At 38.0% G+C, this 24,139-nt stretch overlaps 1 protein-coding gene across 4 annotated transcripts; it reads right to left on the bottom strand.

Annotated features, from left to right (window-relative positions):
* Positions 1-465: 465 nt before the first annotated feature.
* Positions 466-24,105, bottom strand: LOC149779567 (RING finger protein nhl-1-like). 4 transcript variants are annotated; one of them, XM_089940291.1, is made up of 3 exons: positions 24,021-24,105; positions 16,586-16,816; positions 466-3,161 (listed from the first exon to the last, which is right to left on the bottom strand). In XM_089940291.1, exons 2-3 carry the CDS (start codon positions 16,753-16,755, stop codon positions 563-565), a joined length of 2,769 nt encoding a protein of 922 aa, XP_089796417.1. In that variant the 5' UTR covers positions 16,756-16,816; positions 24,021-24,105; the 3' UTR covers positions 466-562. The 4 variants fall into 4 exon arrangements, with proteins under 4 accessions (XP_089796417.1, XP_089796416.1, XP_089796420.1 ...); XM_089940290.1 differs by lacking the exon at positions 24,021-24,105 and adding an exon at positions 19,742-20,215; XM_089940294.1 differs by lacking the exon at positions 24,021-24,105 and adding an exon at positions 18,558-18,576.
* Between the last annotated feature and the right edge of the window lie 34 nt (positions 24,106-24,139).

Below are 24,139 nucleotides of genomic sequence, written 5' to 3'. Positions count from 1 at the left end.
CTAAAACTAACAAGGATGCAACATTGTCAATTGGTGTAATTGCTTTCTCACAAACATGTCCCGAATACCAACAGGTGCTTGTTCGCTAATTTTAACCTTCCGTGTGCTCCACGATAATATTGTGCATAGGCGTTCGCAAATACAACAATTATGGGTAATGTCACGTGTCACCAGCTGGCAAGATGCATGTTTATTAAAGTAAATGATTTCGATAAATGTGAAAATCAGAGAACTTGGAGTGATATCGTATTATATCAAGGATGTCCATTTATGTGAAGCACGAGTGAACCAAATATGAATAAAAATGCTTACTTAATAAGGCTTTCAAGCAGATACACCGGGTTCTCCTTCTAAAAAATATCTGATCGTCTGTGAAACGGATAATTGTCCTAAATATTAGAAAACGAATCTTTACACGTTGGGCACCAGATAAAGAGATATGCAATGGAAATATGAGAGACAAAGTTGTGGAAAAAATCTGGTATGTATTCTGGGCAATAATTGTTTTTATCTATAAAAAAAACATGAAACTTGTGTTTAAACCCAAACAATATCCCAGTATCTAAAAGATCTGGATTCTGTGATTTTCTCTATCACTTACGACAACATTTCCATTGGCCAACAAGCCAAGACCCTCGAGACCCTTAAACTGGCCTCCTTCACTACCGTACGTGCCAAACATACAGTAGTATCGACCATCACCCCGAAACACTTGGATCCTGTTATTCCCACTATCTGCAACAACTACAAATCCTTGCTCATCGATAGATATGCCCTTTGGAAACTTCATCTGTCCCTGCATAGTTCCGATGGATCCAAAAGAAAACAAGAAGTCTCCGTACATACTGAATACTTGGATCCGATGGTTACTGCTGTCACTTACATAAACTTTGTTGTCGGAGCTCATTGCTAAGTAATGTGGATTTTCAAACTGGCCTTGTCCATGTCCTAATCTTCCAAATTTTCGAACAAATTGTCCATTAGACTGAAAAACCTGTACTCTATGGTTCTCCTTGTCACATACATATATAAATCCCATGCTATCACAGGAGACGCCCCAAGGATACAACATCTGGCCATCTTCTCGTCCTTCCTCTCCGAAAGCAAGCTGGAACTCCCCGTTATGATCGAATACCTGTATCCGATGATTGTACCGGTCCGATATGATTATCTGTCCTAAACAATTGATCGCAATTCCTGTCAAGCAATCAAACTCGCCTTCGCTGTCTCCATAGAAACCGAAAGACTTCACGAAAGCTCCAATGTGATCGAAGACCTGAACCCTATGGTTACTACTGTCGGCAACATATATGTTGTTGTCTCTGGGAGAAACGGCAATACCTCGTGGCCATACAAACTGAGATTCTTCATTTCCTCTCTGTCCAAACCTAATTATGGCCCTCCCTTTATCCTGGTAATTATTTCTAGCAGTAGGGACTCTGGTACTCTCGCTAGTACTTCCATTTCCAACCTGGAAGGTTATTTCATTGTCCTCCTCCTCATCGTCTCCTCCACTGAAACCTACATCGAATCTCACGGGAGGCGGTCGTGCTCTAGTAACGGGGTCGGCAGTACTAGCTCTGGAATGGTTTTCCTCTTCCCGTATGGCCTCCATATCCGAGGTGGATGTATCTCGCGCGAAGGTTCGACTTCTTGACAGCGACGGAGAGCTAGATGCTGTTGATGTTGAAACTCTTGATGGAACCTGAGGTGCTGTCTGCGTAGATCTTCTTTGTGTGAAATCCATAACTGAAACTAAAGATGACGGCTGGTTTGAAACATTATTTCCTCTCCCCCTGCTATTTGCTCGAATCCTATTATCTGAACTGTTCCGTCTGAAAGTTGTTGGAGACTCCACTATGGCAAGTCCTCCACCCCCCAGAAGTCCGGCAATCCTCGTATCTGAATAATGCTGGCGACGTCGTTCCGCCAAAGTTCGTCTCGGAAGATGGGTGTCTTCTGCTTGGTTAACATCTGATGAACCATTGCTTCTCGGATAGCTGAAGTTTACAGGAAGTTCGTACGACGTTCTTGGAGGTACAGGTCGACGAGAAGACGGAGAAGAACCGAACAGTGATGTTGCATTTTCATCTTCGCTGGTTCCGTTTCCACCTTCTGCACCCTGTACTGGTCCACTTACTGCTGTAGAACGTCCAGGAGACTGCCTCGATGGAATACTCCCAATGGGGGACCTACTTTCAGATCTGCCAGCATTTGTGGCTAATGATGTGGGTTCTGAGCCTTGCAACGACCTCGATGCTGAACCAGATGATGTCTCATCAGCAACAGTAATCTCGCCAAAGTTTGAGACGGCTTGAGAAAATCTACTGTCTTCGTAAGCAAACTGAATACGTCTTTCGTTTGGCAAGCGGAAATTCCCATTTTCATATGCACGTAAGTTTTCCATGTGTTCTACACACTGTCGTTTTATTTCGGTAAGATCTTCGTCTGGGATGTTTCCAATTGACCGTGCCAATGTTGACTCGGTAGAATCACAGAAACTGGCCATGCTTGCGAGTTCTACTTCTACATTTTCCTGGCAAAGCCTGAGAGCTCTCATTTCTCCAAGCAGCCACATCTGAACCTCACTTTGCAGAAGCCTCTGGCGACTTCTTAACTCGCCTATATATCTTTCTATGATTTCATTGATTTCTGCCTTGGCTGCTTCAGCCCTCTGAGAAAATTGTTCTGACTTATTCTCAATCGTACTAACTGCACCAGAAAGTTGCGGCAAACCACGACGAATCTGACTTACGAGTCTACCAATGTCCATTCTTAGCTGATCTATATGTACTCTCTTGCATGCGTCACATACAATTTGGTTACAATGAGCACAGCGGCTAATGTGACTATCACTTCCACAGGCCGCACACCCAGTCCTCTGGGGAACATTGGTGGTAGGTTGACCAAGACGTGCGCTTGCCGCGGCATTGCATCTTTCCCGCATTTCGTTGGATTCATTCTGTGCTACACTATTTACATCACTCCTTGCGATCGGCGGTTCCTCTGCTAATCTAGCGAGGTTTGACGAAGCGGAACGAGTTTGAGCAGGAAGTTCTAAAAAATTTAAGATTGTTCGGTTGTTTGGGAAGGCAGAAACTCCTTCAAAAGGCACTCTGTGCTGAGCTCGACACTCCGGACATCTTAGCAGTCGTGTTAATCTGAAGTGAAAAATAATCCGGATAAACCTTAATAGGATCAAAAACATATAGATAAAAAAAACTTCAACACGGACATAATTTAATTAGGAATGGTATGTTGGCAGTCAGTAATCGCGACATGCCTTTCTGTTGCTCAGCAAAACGTTGGAGCATCTAAAGCAAACAAATGGGGAGGGGGTATAAACACACTAATCTGAATGCATGCTGAAAGTCGTCAGTGTTTGTTGGAGTATGTGTACCTATTTAAATGTACTGAATACACTTAGGGTTCTTCATGGTTCCTCATAAACAGAGGCACGTAAGAGCAAGCAGTTCGTGAACTGAATAACTGAATGAGTTTTCATCTATAAACTGTGTCAGCAGTTGTTGGTGGTAACAGGATGAAAGGAAAAACTCTCCATGCAAAAGGCAACCATTACCCATCATCTACGTACACGTCTTCCTAAATGATTCATTCAAAACAGAATCAAAACAAAAAATTCATCTGCTCCATCAAGTGTTTTAGTTTACAGGTAAGCATTTATTGCACGATTTTATAAAGAAGTTTTGGAAATCTATTTGAGCACAAACACGATCGATCTAAGGCCAGTGTGCTAATGAATGAAGATCACGACTAATTTTTCCGTATGTGACGAAATGAAAGAGAATTTATGCAAGGCGGCTAAGAACATGGCAAACAGCCATGAAAGTAACCTGCTTATGTGCAAGATAACTATGCAGTTCATTCTGGTGGCAGGCAGTAGGTTTGAGATCGCGTTTATTTGGGCCTTCAAGACTGAAATCGTTGACTTATCTTTGATTAAGGGGGAGGGGGCATTCGCTTCCAAAATATGTATTGGCACTTTATCAGTATGAATCTGACATTATAGTTAGTACGACCGAGGACTGAGGGCAAAACTTTCAATTTTTTTAAAATTAGACTAATTTAAGGTAATGTCTAATTAGATATAAAATTGTAATTTGGTTATGTGTAGAATGTGGTATCGATACATGTGCTCTCTTGGGTTCCAAAAGACATGATGTCAAAAACGGATACACTCGATACATTGATAACTGAAAGAGCACCAGTTTAGCCCTTCTTTAATTTTAGGAACAAATTATCGAAGAAAGGGGTAAGAAAGTATTTTTTATACGCTTCAGTTTTCCTGTAAAGATACAGCTGAGAACTATACTTGTTCTCAAAAGATACAGCACGTGAATGAAGAAAAATCTTTAACTGATTTCGCATTTTTCCCTCCAACATTTCCGAAAATGTTGCCTTTAATCTCCCAGAACCACAACATAGCAGACACAAAGCACAATTCCAACCTTCTTTATATAAAACTGATACACACAGTTGAAAACATGGTTGTGGGGGTCAAAAGGAACTCTTACTGCCCTTCATATGGCACCTGATCCTACACATAAAGGAGTGATCGGCCCTGGAATAGCTGCCAGCAACTGGTACCCTAGGCGAACCATGCAATCCCCCCCCCCCCCCATAATTTCTCCTAAAAACAATTGGTACCCCCATTCAACTTGGTGCCCCAGGCAACCACTAAGTTCGCCTATATGGACGGTCCACCCCAATGTTTTTACAGAATATCATAGAGAGGAAGGATAAGTCGAAAAAGGCAAATAAATACATGTAAGTTTTAGATCCACTTATACAAAGTGTAAAATATCCCGTAAATTTTTTTACTCCGACCCCACCATCTACCATAATCTGATCGGCAGTTCGAAGCAGCAGTTTTTTCTTATTTTTCTCTTGCAAGAAGAAGAAAAGGGACAACAGCAACAAATAGATTAGATATAGAGGACCTCAAGCATAAATCTTTGGATAGCTACACTATGTTTTTGTTTTACCACCTTGACAACATTAGAGATGGACCTTTCACAGTTATTGTGCCGATATGTTCACAGTGAGGTTGATGTTTAACAATGATCAAGATAAATCACTTCTGTACTGCATTTTGCCAGTTCCATGGAAGCGATTCTAACCCGTCGTCACTGATAGAAAATGTGATGTGCATGTGACTGGTTAGAGCCTACGTAATTTAAAATAATACACAATATAACAGTGACTATATAGGGAATTTTTCTATGATGTACCATTGGTCACCTCAACGCCCCTTTTGAATCGGTTGTCCTTATCCGCATCATACTACAATTAGTACAAGTCCTAACAATAATGCCAACTCGATAAAATGTAATGAAAAGAAATATGGAAATCGTTAAGAAATATTTTTACGATTTTATAAAAACAAACAAACAAAAAGATTGAATATGTTCGTGTATTTGTGTTTCTCTGTGCTCCATTGCAGTATCGCGACGTAACTACAAACACTGTTGAATTGATTCGCTATACACAAATTTCTCTTAAAACTCGGTCTGACTAAGAACGAATAATCCAACAGAATGTGAAGCTTCGTGCAGTATAAATGAGGGGGTAAAAAAGTGCAGCAGCATTCTGTGCCAGCAACAACACTTCATCGCTCAGCTTACACAGTAACGTTTTTGTGGGAAGTGCGTTCTCTATTTCCCTAACACACACACATTACCACTACTAAAATTTACTAACACAGACGAAATCAATTACTCCAGCTTTCATCTTACAACTATTCTAACATGATTTGCAGCCACATGAATCGATGTACATTACATGAATCGATTTTGTTCTATCAAGTTCTTATGGCCGCGTTATTATGTAGCTATCGCTACTATTTCAATCAGTTGTAATAATAATAATAATAATAATAATAATAATGAGGACTTTGTATAGCGCCTAATCTTTAGAAGCTCTAAGCGCTTTACAACATTAGACAACACCTATAAGATAAAAAACATATAATGATATGATTACAAAAACAAACACCATGAAAATAGAAAACATAAAAAAAATACATGCTGAGAATACTTAAAGTAGGAAACATTATTAGGTCTTTACGTTTGTTCTTGCAGTCGAAATAAGTGAGTTTTGAGAGCACTCTTGAATGGGATCACTGTGTCTTTGTGTCTAAGTTCAGTGGGCAATTCATTCCACGTTGCTGGGCCCTGGTATACAAAAGAACGCTGTCCATATGACTTTGTTTTCATTGTGGGAATAATGAGTATACGATTGTCAGAAGAGGAGCGTAAGTATCTTGCTGGTGTGTACACATGGGTGAGGTCGGATAGGTATGTTGGACTAGAGACTGACAGTGAAACGTAGCACAGAGAACAAATTCTGTGTTTGATTCTGGATCGAATGGATAGCCAGTGTAGGGTACAGAGCAGCGGGGAGGTGTGCTCTGATTGTGGTACTCTAAGTATGATCCGAGCAGCTGTGTTTTGAACTTTTTGAAGTTTCTGGAGCAGATATTGAGATGAACCAGACAGAATTGAGTTACAATAGTCCAGTCTTGAAAGTACTAATGAACACACAAGTGTTTTAGTGGCATCAACTGAAAGATATTTGCGAGTTGAGCTGATGCGTCTCAGCTCAAGATAGACAGCCTCGCATATGTTCATGACATGTTGGTGCAATGTGAGAGTACTGTCCAGAGTAACACCTAGGTTTCGTACTGATTGTGTGAATTTAATGTTGGTGTTGCTGATATTTATTGTTTGAGGTAAAGGGATGTGAATGAGAAAGTCTTTGTGTTGTGATCAGAATGGCCTCAGTTTTATCATCATTCATCTACAGCTTGTTACGTGTCATCCATGATTTCACATCTGAAATGCACCTCTCTACACCTTGGATGGTAGCATCATCTTCCGTTGGGTGGCTAGATTTGTATATTTGGGTGTCATCAGCGTACAATTGGTGAGACACTGGATGATGATCTATGACACTTGAGAGCGACCGAGTGTATAGAATGAAGAGAACAGGTCCAAGAACAGACCCTTGTGGAACACCACAACTTAGATCAACTGGGCTGGAGTGTATTCCATTTGCAGGTACATTTTGTGTCCTGTTGACCAAGTAGGACTTGAACTACATTAAGGCTGTATCATGAATGCCAAATACATGCTGAAGACGGTGAAGTAATATATCATGGTCTATTGTGTCAAATGCTGCAGACAAATCAAGGAGGATGAGGACTGTAATCTTTCCGCTATCCAAAGCAGAGAGTATGTCATTAACTACTTTTAGAAGAGTGTTTGAATTCAGATGAGATACAAGCTGGGATAGAACAACCTTTTCTAAGATTTTTTATATGAATGGGAGATTAGAAACTGGGCGGTAGTTCTTTAAATCGTTATGGTCTAGTGTTGGTTTCTTCAGCAGAGGCTTTACAATGGCAGTTTTGAAAAATGATGGGAATTCCCCGGATGAGAGAGAGGTATTAATAACATGAGTTAGTGAAGGCAATACTGGATCTAAGCACTCAAGCAGCAGTGATGTTGGAATTGGATCAAGTTCACATGACTTTGGTGCACTCTTCATCAGGATTGTACGTACGAAATCCATAGAGACACGTTCAAATGCTGCTAATGGTTGCCGCTCAAATTCTGTACCTCAACTATATGGTGACGAGTCAATTGAAATTGTGGTGTCAAGCTTATCTCTAATGGTTTGTACTTTGTCACGGAAGAAATTTGCAAATATGTCCGGAAGGTCGACTGGAGAGAAGGTAGTTGGAAGTGGTGTAGATTTGTTCCTGATATTAGCTTGTTAGTAATCTCGAAGAGCTCTTTGCAGCTGAAACTTTCCATGATCTAAGTAGTGTAGTGGGCTGATTTCGCTGCATAGACTATACTTGTGACATTCTTCTTAGCGGCTTCATAGATTTGCTTATGAATAGTGCGTCTGGTGGAAAACCAAAGCCTCTCAGCTTTACGGCGGTCTCTTTTAGCAGTGCGAAGCTGGGCCCTAACACTGCTATACCATGGAGAACACTTTTGAATTGATGCTCTGCACTTGGTAGCTGGGGCATGTTTGTCGAGCAACGAACGCAGGCAGTTATCGAGTTGTTCAGCTGTAGGAGGTAAGCAAGTTGTTAGGTTTGCTTGGATGTCGTGCATTAGTTTGGTTCTATTTATCATACTGAGGTTTCTCTTAGTAACAGACAAAAATGGACGGTTAGGGACTGATACGTCAATATGGCATATAATGCAGAGGTGATCTGATGCAAGGTCATGGGAAATATATATATATATATATATATATATATATATATATATATATATATATATATATATATATATATATATATATATATATGTGTGTGTGTGTGTGTGTGTGTGTGTGTGTGTGTGGTTAAGAGAAAAAAGTAGATTAAAAATGCCACAATGTTTGACATTAAATTACAGTCACCTGCTGTCAAGAGTAAGGAAACAGAATTCCCATTTTGTGAAAGGTTAGAACATTATACGCCTGTGTATGAAAACCATTTGTTTTTAAATGCCCGTTTTTATACGCCCAATGGATGGTTCAAGCTGATTTGTAAGCATTTAAAAAGTATATTTCTAGCGATGAAGTAGCATTAACTGACATAAAGAGATGCTATTTGTAAAACAGTATACTAGTGCTAAGGACATACAGCCTATAGAAGTATATGTTATTAAGTTTGCCTGTGTGTATTTAAATTGTCTCATCTACGCAAAATGTCGCAAAAAGCGAGTCTAAGGATAAAATCGTCGTCGGCACCCCCCTCTCATTCTCATCTGCATTTCGGAATGATTATGGTGTCAACTTTTCAATTTTGTGAAAAGTTTATTCTACTGTTCACTTTGGCAGTCAGTATATTTGTCTGTTTGTCCACCATTTCTTTCTTTCAGGTTTCAATCGAAATATACTATTTCATTCACTTTTTTGTCAACTGAGCTAGGCACACAAGGGGAAGTATAGGACCCCTTTACTGTGGGAAACCAATGGTGGCTTTGATTTATAAGCAAGATTGCAACAGGTTTCATGATAAAATACTGTCTTTCTTTCGTCATTGACCCTTACAATCTTTAATTATCGAAGACAACAATTTCCCACATTCTTGACAAAAATTTCCCACGTTCATATTCGTATATTATAGTGATACGGTGTAGGGTACACGTGTAGGATATCTGTCATCATGTGGCTGCTGTCTTCATGACCTACTGTTGGCATAGTGCTTACAAACTGGCCAAAACTCCCCGATTTTCATTATCATTTGAACATTCATTCACAACAATCAAGTTGAACATTAATTGCAACATATTTACATACAAAAGCAAGCAGTAGGTTTAAGTTAGTGTACAATAAACAGGACCTTTCGCATTGATCAACTTAAATGCATAAAAACATCCATAGTTCGATTTTCATTTGAAATGAAGCTGATGTTATTGTGATTGTTTAATATTTCATATTCTCTCAATAATATTTATGACGGGGTAAAATCAACTCGATCGCAGATTATATCACTATTTTTGTATGTATCAATTGATATTGTGGATAAAAGTGGACTTTTTTTCTGATCTCTTCACGTTTGTATAAATCACGAGTAATCTGCAATATATAGTTAAGACTCTTTGTATTGCCATTGCTATATCAGTTTCGGCCCTGTTCTTTGAATGCTTGCATGTGTTTAGACGCTATTTAAAGTGTACACTGAATAATTTTTAGTATGAAATCTAAATATTTGCGCTCTTTCTAACGATAATTAAAACTGCATTGGGTGTTTTTCCTGTCTGGAAGTTATATCAGTATTCTGTTACCGATATCTATATCATATATTAATTTATAATATAGTTTTTATTTAAGTCATTTGAGTTAACGAAAATGTTATGATTGGTATTCTAACTCTGTATAGCGCACTTTAACGGTGAGGTCACCTCGCGTGTGAAGAATACATGTACAATAGGTTGTGAAATTTCCATTCATAAATCAAGGTCATTATCAAGTTCATGTCAACAACTAATTCGGTCAAAATACGCCAAGCCTAAGATGAATGGAGGTCACTATCCAATCAGCATCTAGGGCAATCATGACATATTCAAAGTACATCCGAATCTTCATTCAGAACATCTTTGGATCGTGTCCTGATTATGGTGAAATTTACTGTAGATTTAGGAAATATAGGAATTCATAATACTGAAAGATATTTTGAAATTTTCTCTTCTTTTGATTTTAATTTTTAGGGAATTAAATTTATAATGTAGAAAGTTGAACGCTTGCTTAGTTTTATATTGTCTTACTAAATAGTTTAAGCCCAACAGACTGTAACAGTTCGAAATACGCCATTTTTACTTCGACCCTCACTTTCGTTAAGAAATGTGAGAAAATCTATCCTACATCATGTATCGGCGTGGATTGGAAACATCCACCCTTAAAAAGGCTCATGTTCTGGCACATTTGTATGACCCTTTGAAGGAATTTTCCTAACCAAGACCGATGCATAAAAAAGAATCTTTCAAAATGTCATATTCAAGTAGTGTACATACAGAGAATTCTAGCGTAATAGTAAATTGTAATACATCTACACGTCTTTTCCCATCCGGGTCTCGCAAACGCGCAATAAGTAAATGCTTGATCACATTAACATATTTTTTATGAAACAGGTCAAAGAAGTTTTAATTCTTACTCAAAGAAGTTTCGTACGCGGGTTACGGCATCCATCGCCTTGCCTGCACGCACCAACCCCTATACCATCCTGACCATGACACATTGCCAAAAATAATGCCAATATTCGTGCGTACAGGACATACTCGCATAACAACAAAGTAATTAATTATCGTCTAAGTACACTATCGCTTCGGAATCCTACGAGAGAAATAAAGGTATATAGACGTTATTACAGATAAATATACACCAAGCGGAGCTGAGAGTGGTGGCACTGATCTTACATACGGATATTTGATAATACTAACATAATTTTTATATACGAATGAATATTATTATCCTCCAGAACAGTGCATTATATATATATATATATATATATATATATATATATATATATATATATATATATATATATATATATATATATATATATATATATATATATATATATATATATATATATATATATATATATATATATATATATATATAATGAAATTAAACTATCCGACATAAATGGTACAGGCAAAGTTAGGGATACAGTCAGCTGAAAATGTTACAAATGCAAGAGAGAAAAGCAGATGGAAAACAAAAAATATCAGATGTGAAGACTTAACTGGTATTACAGTGTAGGAAATGAAATGTATGTATGTATGTATGTATGTATGTATGTATGTATGTATGTATGTATGTATGTATGTATGTATGTATGTTGTTGTTGTAGGGTTTAACGCCATTTTTCAGCACACGATAGGCTATACATGGCCGCCAGTATTAATGGTGGAGGAAGAACCCGGGAAAACCCCAGAAAGAACCACCGACCCACGAGAAGCTACTGGCAAGCTTTCTCACATACCCACATTGGCTGAATCCGAGACTCGAACCCACGCAGACAGAGGTGAGATGGCAGTGATCCGTAACGGAGAGCGCTTTAGACCACTTGGACACTCGGGGCCCCATGTATGTATATATGTATGTAATTAATGTATGTATGTATGTATGTATGTATGTATGTATGTATGTATGTATGTATGTATGTATTTATGTATGTATGCATCTTTATGCATATATATTTTCCAGTATCAGCAACAAGCTGAAATAAACTAGACACATAATAGACTTAAAAGGTTGAATTCCTGTAGAAACAGCCATGTAGGATTTGCAAACATAACCGTTTTTCTATTTTCTTTGTTTGTCTTGTCTACGTTTTGTATTTGCCTATATATGCATAGGGCTTAACGGTACATCAGCACAATTCTGGCTATGTATAGCGTCGTGTATGTTTAAGCATCTCCCAAAAAACAAAATGAAAATAAGATAAAGTCAAAAAAGTGTTAATATCTTGAAGCAGAACGTCAAATTCTGGATATAAACTTAGCTCTTTTACGATGTCCAAGACCTTCTCAGCATGAACATCACCACAGGACGCATCAAAGGACAATAATCCTGTCTCCAGTAGATGCCTTTTATGACATGCAGGCGGGCGCATCGGGCCCATTCTACAACCCCGAGGTCGCCAGGGAAAAATAAGAAGATATGGCAAGGAAATCAACAAAGACTTACATGTGAATGTTGTGAAACAATAAATAGAGCCTAAACATACTTGCACAAGAAAACCATAATGCAAAAATAGTTTCGTTTTTAAAATCAACATAACGGATATTAGGAACAGATATAGTTACAATACTGCTTTTAGAGACGTGAGACAAAACACCAGAGAACTACAGACCAACAGTAATATATTGCTTCTAATGTGATTAAATCTTTGTCATAACCTCTTGATGAGGGGTCTCTGCAGAGATATCAGTGTAAGTGCAGAGTGTACAAAACACACGGACAGCAAAGCAGCTAGCACAGAACCTTATCTTTGTCTTTGGATTCAATTAAAAAAATTCGTTAACTAACCGTAACCAAGTAAAATTAGCGGTTGACACAGCAAAACGCATTTAACGAGAAAAATTTCTTATACCAAAATTTTCTCTACAAACACGTTTATTTCCAGATGTGACAAATGTTTTCTGAATGTAAAACTAATAAATCATTTTCATCTGGAAGTAATTCTTCCAGAACTAATATATTAGCCTTTAATGCAAGTGTAATCAACTTCTAAGATAAAACCAGTGTCATAGTAATCTTGTATCATGTTTTCTTCTAGCTATACAATTTGTTCATCAGTTGCACATTTTAAGTTTGTTGTTTCTGTTGTTGTTGTTGTTGTTGTTGTGTGCTGCATTTCTATGAGCCCCTATTTAGTCACCATCATCGCGAACTTTATCGTCAATTAGGTTTCGCTCACAGACATGGCATGCACATATTTTTAATCTTTGTAGTTCTTGCACTTTTTCGCCTTGACTCTTCATATCCAAGTTTTGCGATTTAAATCAGCTCGTCTTAAAATACTTGAGTGCGATCTGTTATTTAAAGCAAGTTTGCATATTTTGTGCATTGTCCTGGATATAACAAAATGTACCTCTGGCACGCATTGCCTGTAATATGATACTGACCACACGCTTCTCTCTGTGGCAAAATGATACTTTCAAAAATGATCACATAGGGCATACGTAAGTTTCAACTGGTATTGAAATATTTGATAAAATAATGTACAACTTAAGCATCTTTAGTTAGTATATCTATTGAAATTTCTCTACTGTAATACAGAATTTTGTGTTCCAATACTTTTTCTGCTGCATAGAAAAATCAAGCATATTTTTATATAGAAGTCTGTTTCTGTCTGTGACGTTTGTTTATCTGTACTGACACCAATCTTGAAAAATTCCTGCTCATTCCAGATTAATGGCACCTTTGATGTCATTAGGATTATCATACTGAAGTACAAGTAACATGTCAACATGACTTTCTTTCTGTTTAACTTATTCTATCCAGTTTGATGTAAGCTGGTTCAGTTATTTCATGTACATTTACAGAAATATCAAATTCATTTTCAATCTTACTAATGTTCTCCTATTCTTCCGGACATCTATCAAACCAATGACATTGTACATTGTACTTTGATGGCTGATACTGTACCTATCTATGTGCAAATTTAAATATTCAATCCTGCCAAACATCCAGCCTGTACTTTGCTCATTTTATGTGGAAGTCTGGTGTGTAAAATATCAAATAAACGTTTTAATAACATTATTGATGACGACTATGTTCATGTTCCTTATGACAATAGGTGGTTCTTTTGTAAAACAAAGTCTGTACACAGCGTTTTCCCCTTCTTAAATAGGTTGTTTCATTAGTCTAACTGAGGTTTCATATAAGAAAAGTGTCTAATGTTTCTACTGATAATCTTTTTTCAAATACACTTCAATGTCATTAAAAATTCATACGAATCTTGACTGTTGCCACCGCCAACACAAAAGTATACTGATCGACACTTCGACACCATGATTTAACGAATTTCTGAGTCTGATCGTAATCATCCCTTTAACATTCCGTCTCATCATCAGTCTTAATTATATTCTAGTTTGAATACGTAGTAAAAATGGTGGTAATGTTTTTCTCATTTGCTTTGGTATCGGCATATCAATTATCGAACTGTACAATTTATTTTCTATGTGCATTTATTTGATATTTGATTTTTGTAATACATTTCATAAATGGCCCATATGCTCTATCTCGATCAATGGGGTGGGCCAGTAGTCACACCGTTCTCAGATATTCGACCGGATGGTGTTTTCTCACGGTGACTTGGTGGGGGGGGGGTCGTCCGTTCAGGGATATGCAATGGTTACAGGCTCGATGTCCGCGGAGGCCAGTCCTAATCGGATTCCTCAGTGTGTCAACGGAAAAAGGCACTGATCTCACATTTCCAATGATTTGTTTAGAGTTCCGTTAAAACCAATAAAAACAAAGCAAAACAATCACACGGTTGAATTGGTACACTATTAGAACCCCTTAACCAAAAGGCTGAAAGCTCTGAAAGTAATTCAAGTTGTGTCAATAGTTAAACGTCTGTATTTCACATACCCTGTAATCTGAACTAGGATTAATGTCAATGCATTCTCTTCGCACTGAATTAATATCATGTTCCCTCCCTTGAGTCGATATATTCAGCCCAATAACACTATCCTACTTTTCAGAGAATCGACGAAAAAGAGCATGTGTGCTAGTATATATTTGAAAGATTCTTACCTCTGCTATTAACTAAACCACTGACCTTTTGATCTGTAATCTCGCTCGATATACTTAGACGAATCATCCTCAGTTACTAATAATGTAGAAATAAGCTGTATTATCTTTTCGTATACACTGACATTTCGTGTTCGCTGCGCTCACATCCAGTGATCGTACTAAAGGTAGGCGTGCAGAGAACGATCATTGACTAAAATCAATCAGGTTTGGAAATGTTTGCAATATCACGATCGTAGCAATTGATCATCTCCATGTATTGTAACAGTTGTTGTTGATGTTGTGGGTTTAACGCCATTTTTCAGCGCACGATAAGCAATACATGGCGGTCATTATAACTGGTGAAGGAAGAACCCGGGAAAACCCCGGTAAGAACCACTGACCTACGGGAAGCTACTGGCAAGCTTTCTCACAAACAAACATTGGCCAAGTCCGAGACTTGAACCAACGCAGACAGAGGTGACTTGGCATTGATCGGTAATGGCGGGCGCTTTAGACCACTCGGTCACATAGGACCACTGTTGTAACAGAAAACTTTCGAATAAAACAGAAGAAAAGAAACTGTTAGAACATCTTGAACTGGAATTTCTTGATGTATTCATTTATTCACCGCGCCTCGCCCGCACGAAAAAGATGTGTAGTCATATTCATTTTTACCATTACGCCATAGTTCTGAGTATGTTTCTTAGTCTATGACAAATGCGGAAACCATTTCGTGGTTCAGAAACCTCTTGATCTATAGTCGATTGATAATTAAAATGGTAAGAAGAACAGAACAGGAGTGATGTCCGTGATTACATATATGTGCATATGGTACAGGACTTGAAAAGCATATACACAGAAAAGGCATGCACACAGTTCAGACTAGTGAATTATAGATATGAATCATGCCTGCTGCCAGTGGAACACTTGTATGTATGTCTGTATGTGTATACATATATATATATATATATATATATATATATATATATATATATATATATATACATATACATATATATATATATATATATATATATATATGGAGAGAGAGAGAGATATATATATCATTAGCATTCACAGCTATTATGGAATAATGATAAATATTACAACTGACAGGTACTGGTGATTGCTGCTTAGACAAAATCAAGTTTTGTATTAGCCATGTATGTACTCATGGATAGTCAGTGTGAAGTCATCCATGTAACTAAAGGTAAATGCCAGCATCATGTATATGTGCGTACATGCGTGCGTGTGTTGAAGATCCTTACCCTAATCCCAGTCTGAATCCAGCATGAAAAAGAGGGGAAATGTTTATAGAGAGGCATGGATATGGTAGAAAATCATGAATGAAACAATCATATCATCATCAAAGCCCAAAGTTCCTTCTGGAGTTGCAAGCTCAGCTAGATATATAATTCGATTCAAAGTGTAACCCTTTTCAACTCACAGAATTTTTTTAAAATATGCCCAAGATACTATAATTCTCTCAATGAGCACATGGAAATAAAAGATAAACAGATACACTGTTAGAGAGAGAGAGAGAGAGAGAGAGAGAGAGAGAGAGAGAGAAAATGTCAGTTATGACAAATGGAAAGACTATATATATATATATATATATATATATATATATATATATATATATATATATATATATATATATATATATATATATATTCTGCGCAGATGGATGGATAGACTGTGTGACAGAGAAATAAAGTGAGAGAGAGAGAAAGAAAGAGAGAGAGAGTGAGAGAGAGAGAGCTAACTGGGTCCAAAGACATCCAATCATCTACCAAGATCGGAGAGATACCTGTCAATTAATCCTTGCAGACATGGAGTTTCACAGAATGTGTGTTGACATGGAAGAAGTTTAGGATTTTTAAACCGGTCCAGACATATTGGGCATCTCAGCAGCTCATTAATATGTTGTGCCGAGTAACTCAGTTCTTCTTCATCTTCTGTGTCCACCATGGCCGCCATTCCTTCCTTTTATTCTAATAACGCAGTTTTGTTTCAGTTTGTGGGTTTCCACACTTTGTATCTGAAAATAAATAAATAAACAGGATTTTAATCCAACATATATCGCAATCGTTTCTATGATGGAATAACTAGTTTTAAGAGGTGGAGGGTGGGGGTATACATATGAGAATTCGTGCCTATGCTCATATAGCCTGACGGTATAATTAATAAAGGACAAAATTACAAGAGCTGAGGATTTTAGGCACTGAAGACCAAACTTTGTCTTCTTGAGCTGTCTGGGATTTTTCGGTTTTGTAAGGTTTAACGCCGTTTTCAGCACATGACAGGCTATTCATGGCGGCCAGTATATTTAGCGGAGGAAAAACACGAGAAGACCCCAGGAAGAACCACCGCCTCACGGGGAATTACTGGCAAACGTTTAGGCACTGAAGACCAAACTTTGTCTTCTTGAGTAGTCTGGGATTTTTCGGTTTTGTAAGGTTTAACGCCGTTTTCAGCACATGACAGGCTATTCATGGCGGCCAGTATATTGAGTGGAGGAAAAACATGGGGAGACCCCAGGAAGAACCACCGCTCCACGGGGAATTACTGGCAAACTTTCTCACCAACCCATGTTGGTCAAAGATCAAGCGGTGGCAGAGCATATCATCTTAATCTGCCATTAAAAAGGTTTGTTAGGTGATCAATTTATAACTGGTACATCAGCACTGCCCTGGCTATACAGTTTCAAACACGCTTATATATCACAAAAAGGCGTGCACAACAAACGAAAATGTTAATTCCTTAAAATACAAAGTCGAATTACAAAGTCCAAGACTTTCTCTGCGTGAACATTGTCAATAGGACGTGTAACAGGTAAAAAAGGATACATTGTCAATAGAACGTGTAACAGGTAAAAAAGGATACATTGTCAATAGGACGTGTAACAGGTAAAAAAGGATACTGTTTTTAATCACCTCATACAACATGACGAATGGAGCATGTAGTTTATTCTACATCTCCGAACCAAAAGGAAATTTTAAAATTTGAAAAAATGTCTTCCTAAATAAAAATAATAACTGTTTGACTACTTCTGCATTCATGAATACCTGATTTCCTATACCTTCATGAATAGCTGATTACTTTCAGTATACGTTTATGAATACAAGATTAACCCTACGTTCATGAATACCAGATTAGCTCTACGTTCAAAAATATCTGATAACCTCTACCTTCATAAATACCTGATTACCTCTACGTTCATGAATACCTGATCAGCTCTACGTTCATGAATACCTGATTACCCATACGTTCATAAATATTTGATCGCCTCTGTGCTCATGAATACCTGATTACTTCTACGTTCATGAATACCTAATTACCTCTACGTTCATGAAAAGACCGCTCCGGTGTCCTAGTGGTTAGAGCGTCCGCCTCGGATGCGGGAGGTCGTGGGTTCGATCCCCGGCCGAGTCATACCAAAGACTTAAAAATGGTACTAACAGCTGCCTCGCTTGGTGCTCAGCATTAAAAGGTTAGTGTTAGGACTGGTCGGCCTGGTGTCAGGATAATGTGACTGGATGGGACATCATGCTACGTCTGCGGCATGATGCCCCAGTGCACTATAAACTGCCACATCGCAGAAATCGTAGCGATATGACTGAAAAATTGTTAAAGCTACGTTAAAAATCCAAATCACACACACACACACACACACACACACACACACACACACACACACACACAGACACAAACACACACTCATGAAAACGTGATTACATCTCCGTTCATGAATATTTGATCATCTCTACGCTCATGAATACCTGATCACCACTACGTTCACGAATACTTGATTACATCTCCGTTCAGGAATACGTGATTACCTCATGAATACCAATCATCAAAGCCTAATCTCTAGAACTGCGTATATTCTCAGTGTTCCATAAATAAAACAATATAGGTCATTATGCATGTGTGTTGAATATGTTTGGATACTGCATTTAACATCAACCTAACATATGCATTCACCACAGTTATCATACGTGATGGTAGCCTTTATCAGATCAGCCACAAAACAGGGCTCTGAAAAATTGCAAAGAAATGAAAAAGGTACATGTCTCTGTAACTAGCAAATCTATATCTTTTACCATTTTAACTTGTGTACAGTTTTCATTTCATTTACTCTTTGATGTGCTTTCTTCACTGCGTATGTTTTTCCTCTCTTTCGGTTGAATTTATGTGTGTGTGTGATTTGGACTTTTAACGTAGCTTTAACAATTTTTCAGTCATATCACTACGATGTCTGCATTGTGACAGTTTATAGTGATGTCAAGCACTGAGGCATCATGCCGCAGACATGTAGCATGATGTCCCACCAGGTCACATTATCCTGACACCAGGCCGACCAGTCCTAACACTAGCCTCTTAATGCTGAGCGCCAAGCGAGGCACCTGTTAGCATCGCTTCTGTAAGTCTTTGGTATGTATCGCACGGGGATCAAACCCACGACCTCCCGCATCTGAGGCAGATGCTCTAACCACTAGGCCACTGGAGCGGTCGGTCGGTTGAGTTTAGTTTAACTCAATACACAGATATATCAGTCCCAGCCCTATTTATCCATCGCTCCTTTTCTAAATATGTTAGTAACTCAGTTTCCCTCCGACAGTATCATACTGTTCGATAGTTTTGCGCGAATATGCTTATGTCTCTATCGATTTTTATGTCCTTTCGTCCATCTGTCTGTCTCTGAGTATGTTATGTCTGCTAAAAATTGTATTTCGTAAACGAACTTTTGAAATCAAGTATTTGAAAATTATCAACTTTTTTGCGATACGTAATATATATCATGTTCTTACATTCTCTCCGTATAAATAACTAGATCCAAGTACATGAAGATATGAAGGAAAATAAAAACAACAACAACAAAACATAAAGTATCCCTAGTGCCAATGTTAATTAATAACATACTCATCTCTGTCCTGATTAAAAATGTGATGTTCATACTTACAAACAGCACAGTCCTCTACAAACTGAACAAAAGTCTGTTCAACACATACGATCAGTATCTGCATGTATACTATTACTCCACTGAGAAAATCACATAAAATTTGACATCTTTTGAAAGATAGGTGCAAAATATGGCTGACCCCAGGTATTGCGTAAGATGAAGGAGTTTGTAAACAAAGACTCCAAGAATGCCTCATAAAAAATGGCTTCTACGCGACTCTGAATCATATGAGGGGCATGTTGCCAGATTCACCAAAAATAAATGTCTGCATTCTACCATCCTCCTGGATGTCCTAATGGCCAAGTTACTACAGGCTGCCATTCGGAGTTCCACCACCGTAGCCAAAGCTGGGGGATCAAATATTACACAATATTGAAAATAACTCAGCTGTTCCAGAGGCTGGACTAATTCCCCTCCAATATTTTGGCTAATTGTCGGTGATCAGAATATGGAGGAATTTGTGAAGCATTCTATACCGAAGCTAATTATGAAATGGGGGAGATGATAGAGAGGCACAATGGGGAGGGAAAATGGTATTACAGTTGCGAGGCCCCCAAGGGTGGTGATGACGACAAATTTGTTTCCCTCAATACGCATTACTACTCAGTTAATCTTTTCATTGTTTTTACAACCGCATTGTACAGCATCTAGAAACAATGCTCACCTTTCCTGACCCTTGCCCTGACATGCAATACTATTAAAACTTCACTTGTAAGGCATACTGTGGAGACAAAGAGGAGGAGCTTGACCTCTTTCCCAGTTTTCTGAACTGTTTTAATGTCAGAGGAAGAAATACGTAGAAACATTCCACAGCTACGTGTGAGCCAATTTTGTCAGTGCAAGCAAATGAAAACATTAGACATGTACCCGAATATTTCGGATTTCAATAGCACAGATACAGACAACCTAAAAATCATAGTTTACATAGAAATATGAAATGTAATATTGGACGTCAACGTGTCTGGAAGATGCTCTCGTCTTTAATAAAGAAAGATGCATCCAAATTTTGCGCGGCCCAACTGTAACAAATAATCTGCTCGTGAGACTTAAGTATTATTACAAGGAACAATTTCATTAACTCCATAAATAATTACCTGACCCATGCACGCTAATATGAAAGTAGAACCTCGATCAGAGTGCAGGACACAAATCAAGACCCATGCATGCTAACATAAAAGGTGAACCTCGACCAAGTGCAGGACACAAATGCAAGACCCATGCATACTAATATGAAAGGTTAACCTTGACCAGAGGGCAGGACACAAATGCCTGACCCATACATACTAATATGAAAGGTGAACCTCGACCAGAGTGCAGGACACAAATGCCTGACCCATACATACTAATATGAAAGGTGAACCTCGACCAGAGTGCAGGACACAAATGCCTGACCCATACATACTAATATGAAAGGTGAACCTCGACCAGAGTACAGGACACAAATGCCTGACCCATACATACTAATATGAAAGGTGAACCTCGACTAGATTGCAGGACACAAATGTCTGAGCCATGCACACTAATATGAAAGGTTAACCTCGACCAGAGTGCATGCTCTGTCAGTACTTTGAACATACGTCTGCCAAGAGTATCGATTTCCACTGAGAAAAAAACGTGCGCGCGTGCGTGTGTGTGAACTCAATTTAGAAACTTTCGCATGGTGTTCACCTATAGAAAATTTCTGTTTCTTTTTACAGGAATGATTTTTAAATAAAAATAATTTTAAAAAATCGTCCCTATAATTTAAGGATTTTATTCTTTTTTTTTACCTTTATCTTTTAATTATATACCTTTTAAGGAATATTAACACCGTTATCTTTATCTTTAATCTTGCAGTTATACATGTTAATGCGTATTTTGAAGCGATTTGCAACTTTGTGTTCCGTCTTCCTAGCACCACGATGTCTGTCGCAATGCACAACTGTATTATAATCAGTTCTCCTAAACAGTGAATTTTTTTTAAAAAAAAGACATCTTGTAGGCAAGATTTGTGGTTCTTATTCACGTGATGACTTTCTGTCGAAGATTGTTTTTGATCTTATTACCATGTGGACCTTATGTTGAAGGACATACATATATCGTGTGTGTGTGTCTCTGTGTGTGATTTTGGATTTTTAACGTAGCTTTAGCAGTAGTTCAATCATATCGCTACGATGTCTGCAATGTGGCAGTTTATAGTGATGTCTAGCAGTGGGACATCATGCCGCAGACATCTAGCATCATGTCCTTCCCAGTCATATTATCCTGACACCATGCCGACCAGTCCTAACACTAACCTCTAATTGCTGAGCGCCTAGCGAGGCAGCTGTTCGTACCATTTTTATAAGTTCGGTATGACTCGGCCGGGGTTCAAACCCGCTACCTCCCGCATCCGAGGCGGCCGCACTAACCACTAGGCCACCGGAGCGATATATAGCATGTATCTTTTTAATAACTGTCACGCGTTGCCTGGACATGAAAGATAAACATGTAAACACTGACATTGCACTTTTATAAGTCTTCATTTGGTTTCTTAATCCAGAAGATGAAATGCGTAAAATCTGTATCAATCACTGCAATATAGTAAATAGATTAATGCCAATAAATTCATTCTGGTATCTTCCATTTCTAAAAAAAAAAGTAGGATGGGAGCAGATCGAAAAAAAAATAACTGCTATTATCATTTCATCAATCATCAACGACATTTTCCCCTGCTGAATAAGTAATATTTGAGACAAACAAAGATCGACATTTCTTAACCAAGGCGATGTTCAAGTAATGAAGTTGGCCGAGTGGTCTAAAGCGCTCTTCGTTACGGATCACTGCCATCTCACCTATGTCTGCGGCGGTTCGAGTCTAAGATTCAGCCAATGTGGGCATGTGAGAAAGCTTGCCAGTAGCTTCTCGTGGGTCGGTGGTTCTTTCCGGGGTTTTCCGGGTTCTTCCTCCACCATTAATACTGGCCGCCATGTATAGCCCTATCGTGCTGAAAAATGGCGTTAAACCCCACAACAACAACAACAACAAGTAATGAAGTCACGTGTCAAGTTGGTCTGTGCTACAGTGAGGGACCACACTATTCTGTCCATGTGTATAAATCATGGAGGAAACAGGTACATATAAGATCCACCTCATAAATGGTCTTCAAAAGTAAAAAGCACTGAGAAAAGGTACTTAAGAGGCCCCCTTCATAACAAATTTATACAGAGTTCTTTTTCATACTCAGAAAATTGCTTTGTTGAGTTTTAATCAAGCAAACACTAATTTGAGGCTTTAACAAACTCATTTACAAACAAACAAGCAAACAAACAAACAGACAAACAAATAAATTAAATAAATAAATAAATAAGTAAATAAATAAATAAATACATAAATAAATAAGGACAAGAGAGGAATGAGATACTCACTGTTCTGATATTCAAAAGCATTAGAAAAATTAAGAAAAGGGAGAATACAGATCCAGTCTGATTGTATGTTTGAATATGGTCAATCAAGTGCAGGCTGATCTGGACCTTAGTTGATTTGGATCAGGTTTATTCTGATCATATTATGGACCATACAAAACAATGTTAAGTTTGATCTTAGATATAAATGAGACATTTACAATTGCTTACAATGATAAAACTGCATTTAAAGAAAAATGAGATGACGGCATAATTCTGAACAAGTAAACTTTTGTTAGACTACTTATTATTAGTTAAATTTGCAAAATTGAAACAGTCTACTTTATTTTATTTAGAAATAATACAATTACTAACACACCGAAAAAAATTGTGAAAATGGGGTATGTACACTGACAATTATGTTGATCTAAGTATGCCAATGCACTTATCATAGTTCATCTGTATACTGTATATTGAATTCATATCTGTATACTGTATATTGAATTCATATCTGTATACTGTATATTGAATTCATCTGTATACCGTATATTGTCCTATTAAATGCAATACTTAACCGTTTTGTTCTGATTTCGGTTAGAAAGTTTTGAAAATGAGTTCGAACTGACAATGACATGGTGAAACGACCGGCAGATCTTCACATAAAACCTATTTGATGTGAATTAGGAGCTGAAAAACAGCCTTCTATATTCCCTATCTTCGCAAAAAAACCCAGGAATAACCGCCAGAATACAACAGGAATGTGTGTTCCACTGTTTACAACACCCACCCACCCACCACACACACACGAGTTTTCTCACCCGAATCAACCAAAATTCGGTCGATCAACGTGATAGCGGAGTCGCTTGATTCATACATTCTATCCTAAAGTAATTTTTAAAAATAGCGAAAATATTTACCTCATACGTCGCATTTTTAAGCATAAAAGAACAAATGTGCTTGGAAGACTTCCCATGTTTCCACCGAGTACTATTTTGACAGATGGTTTGTTTACCACTGACAATTTGTGGTAGTCGTG

This window comes from Sinohyriopsis cumingii, chromosome 17, assembly GCF_028554795.1.
Source record: "Sinohyriopsis cumingii isolate HCF-2022 chromosome 17, ASM2855479v2, whole genome shotgun sequence".
Lineage (NCBI taxonomy): Eukaryota > Metazoa > Mollusca > Bivalvia > Unionida > Unionidae > Sinohyriopsis > Sinohyriopsis cumingii.
The sequence above is the reverse complement of the archived record's forward strand: the minus strand, read 5'-3'. Positions and strand labels throughout refer to the sequence as shown.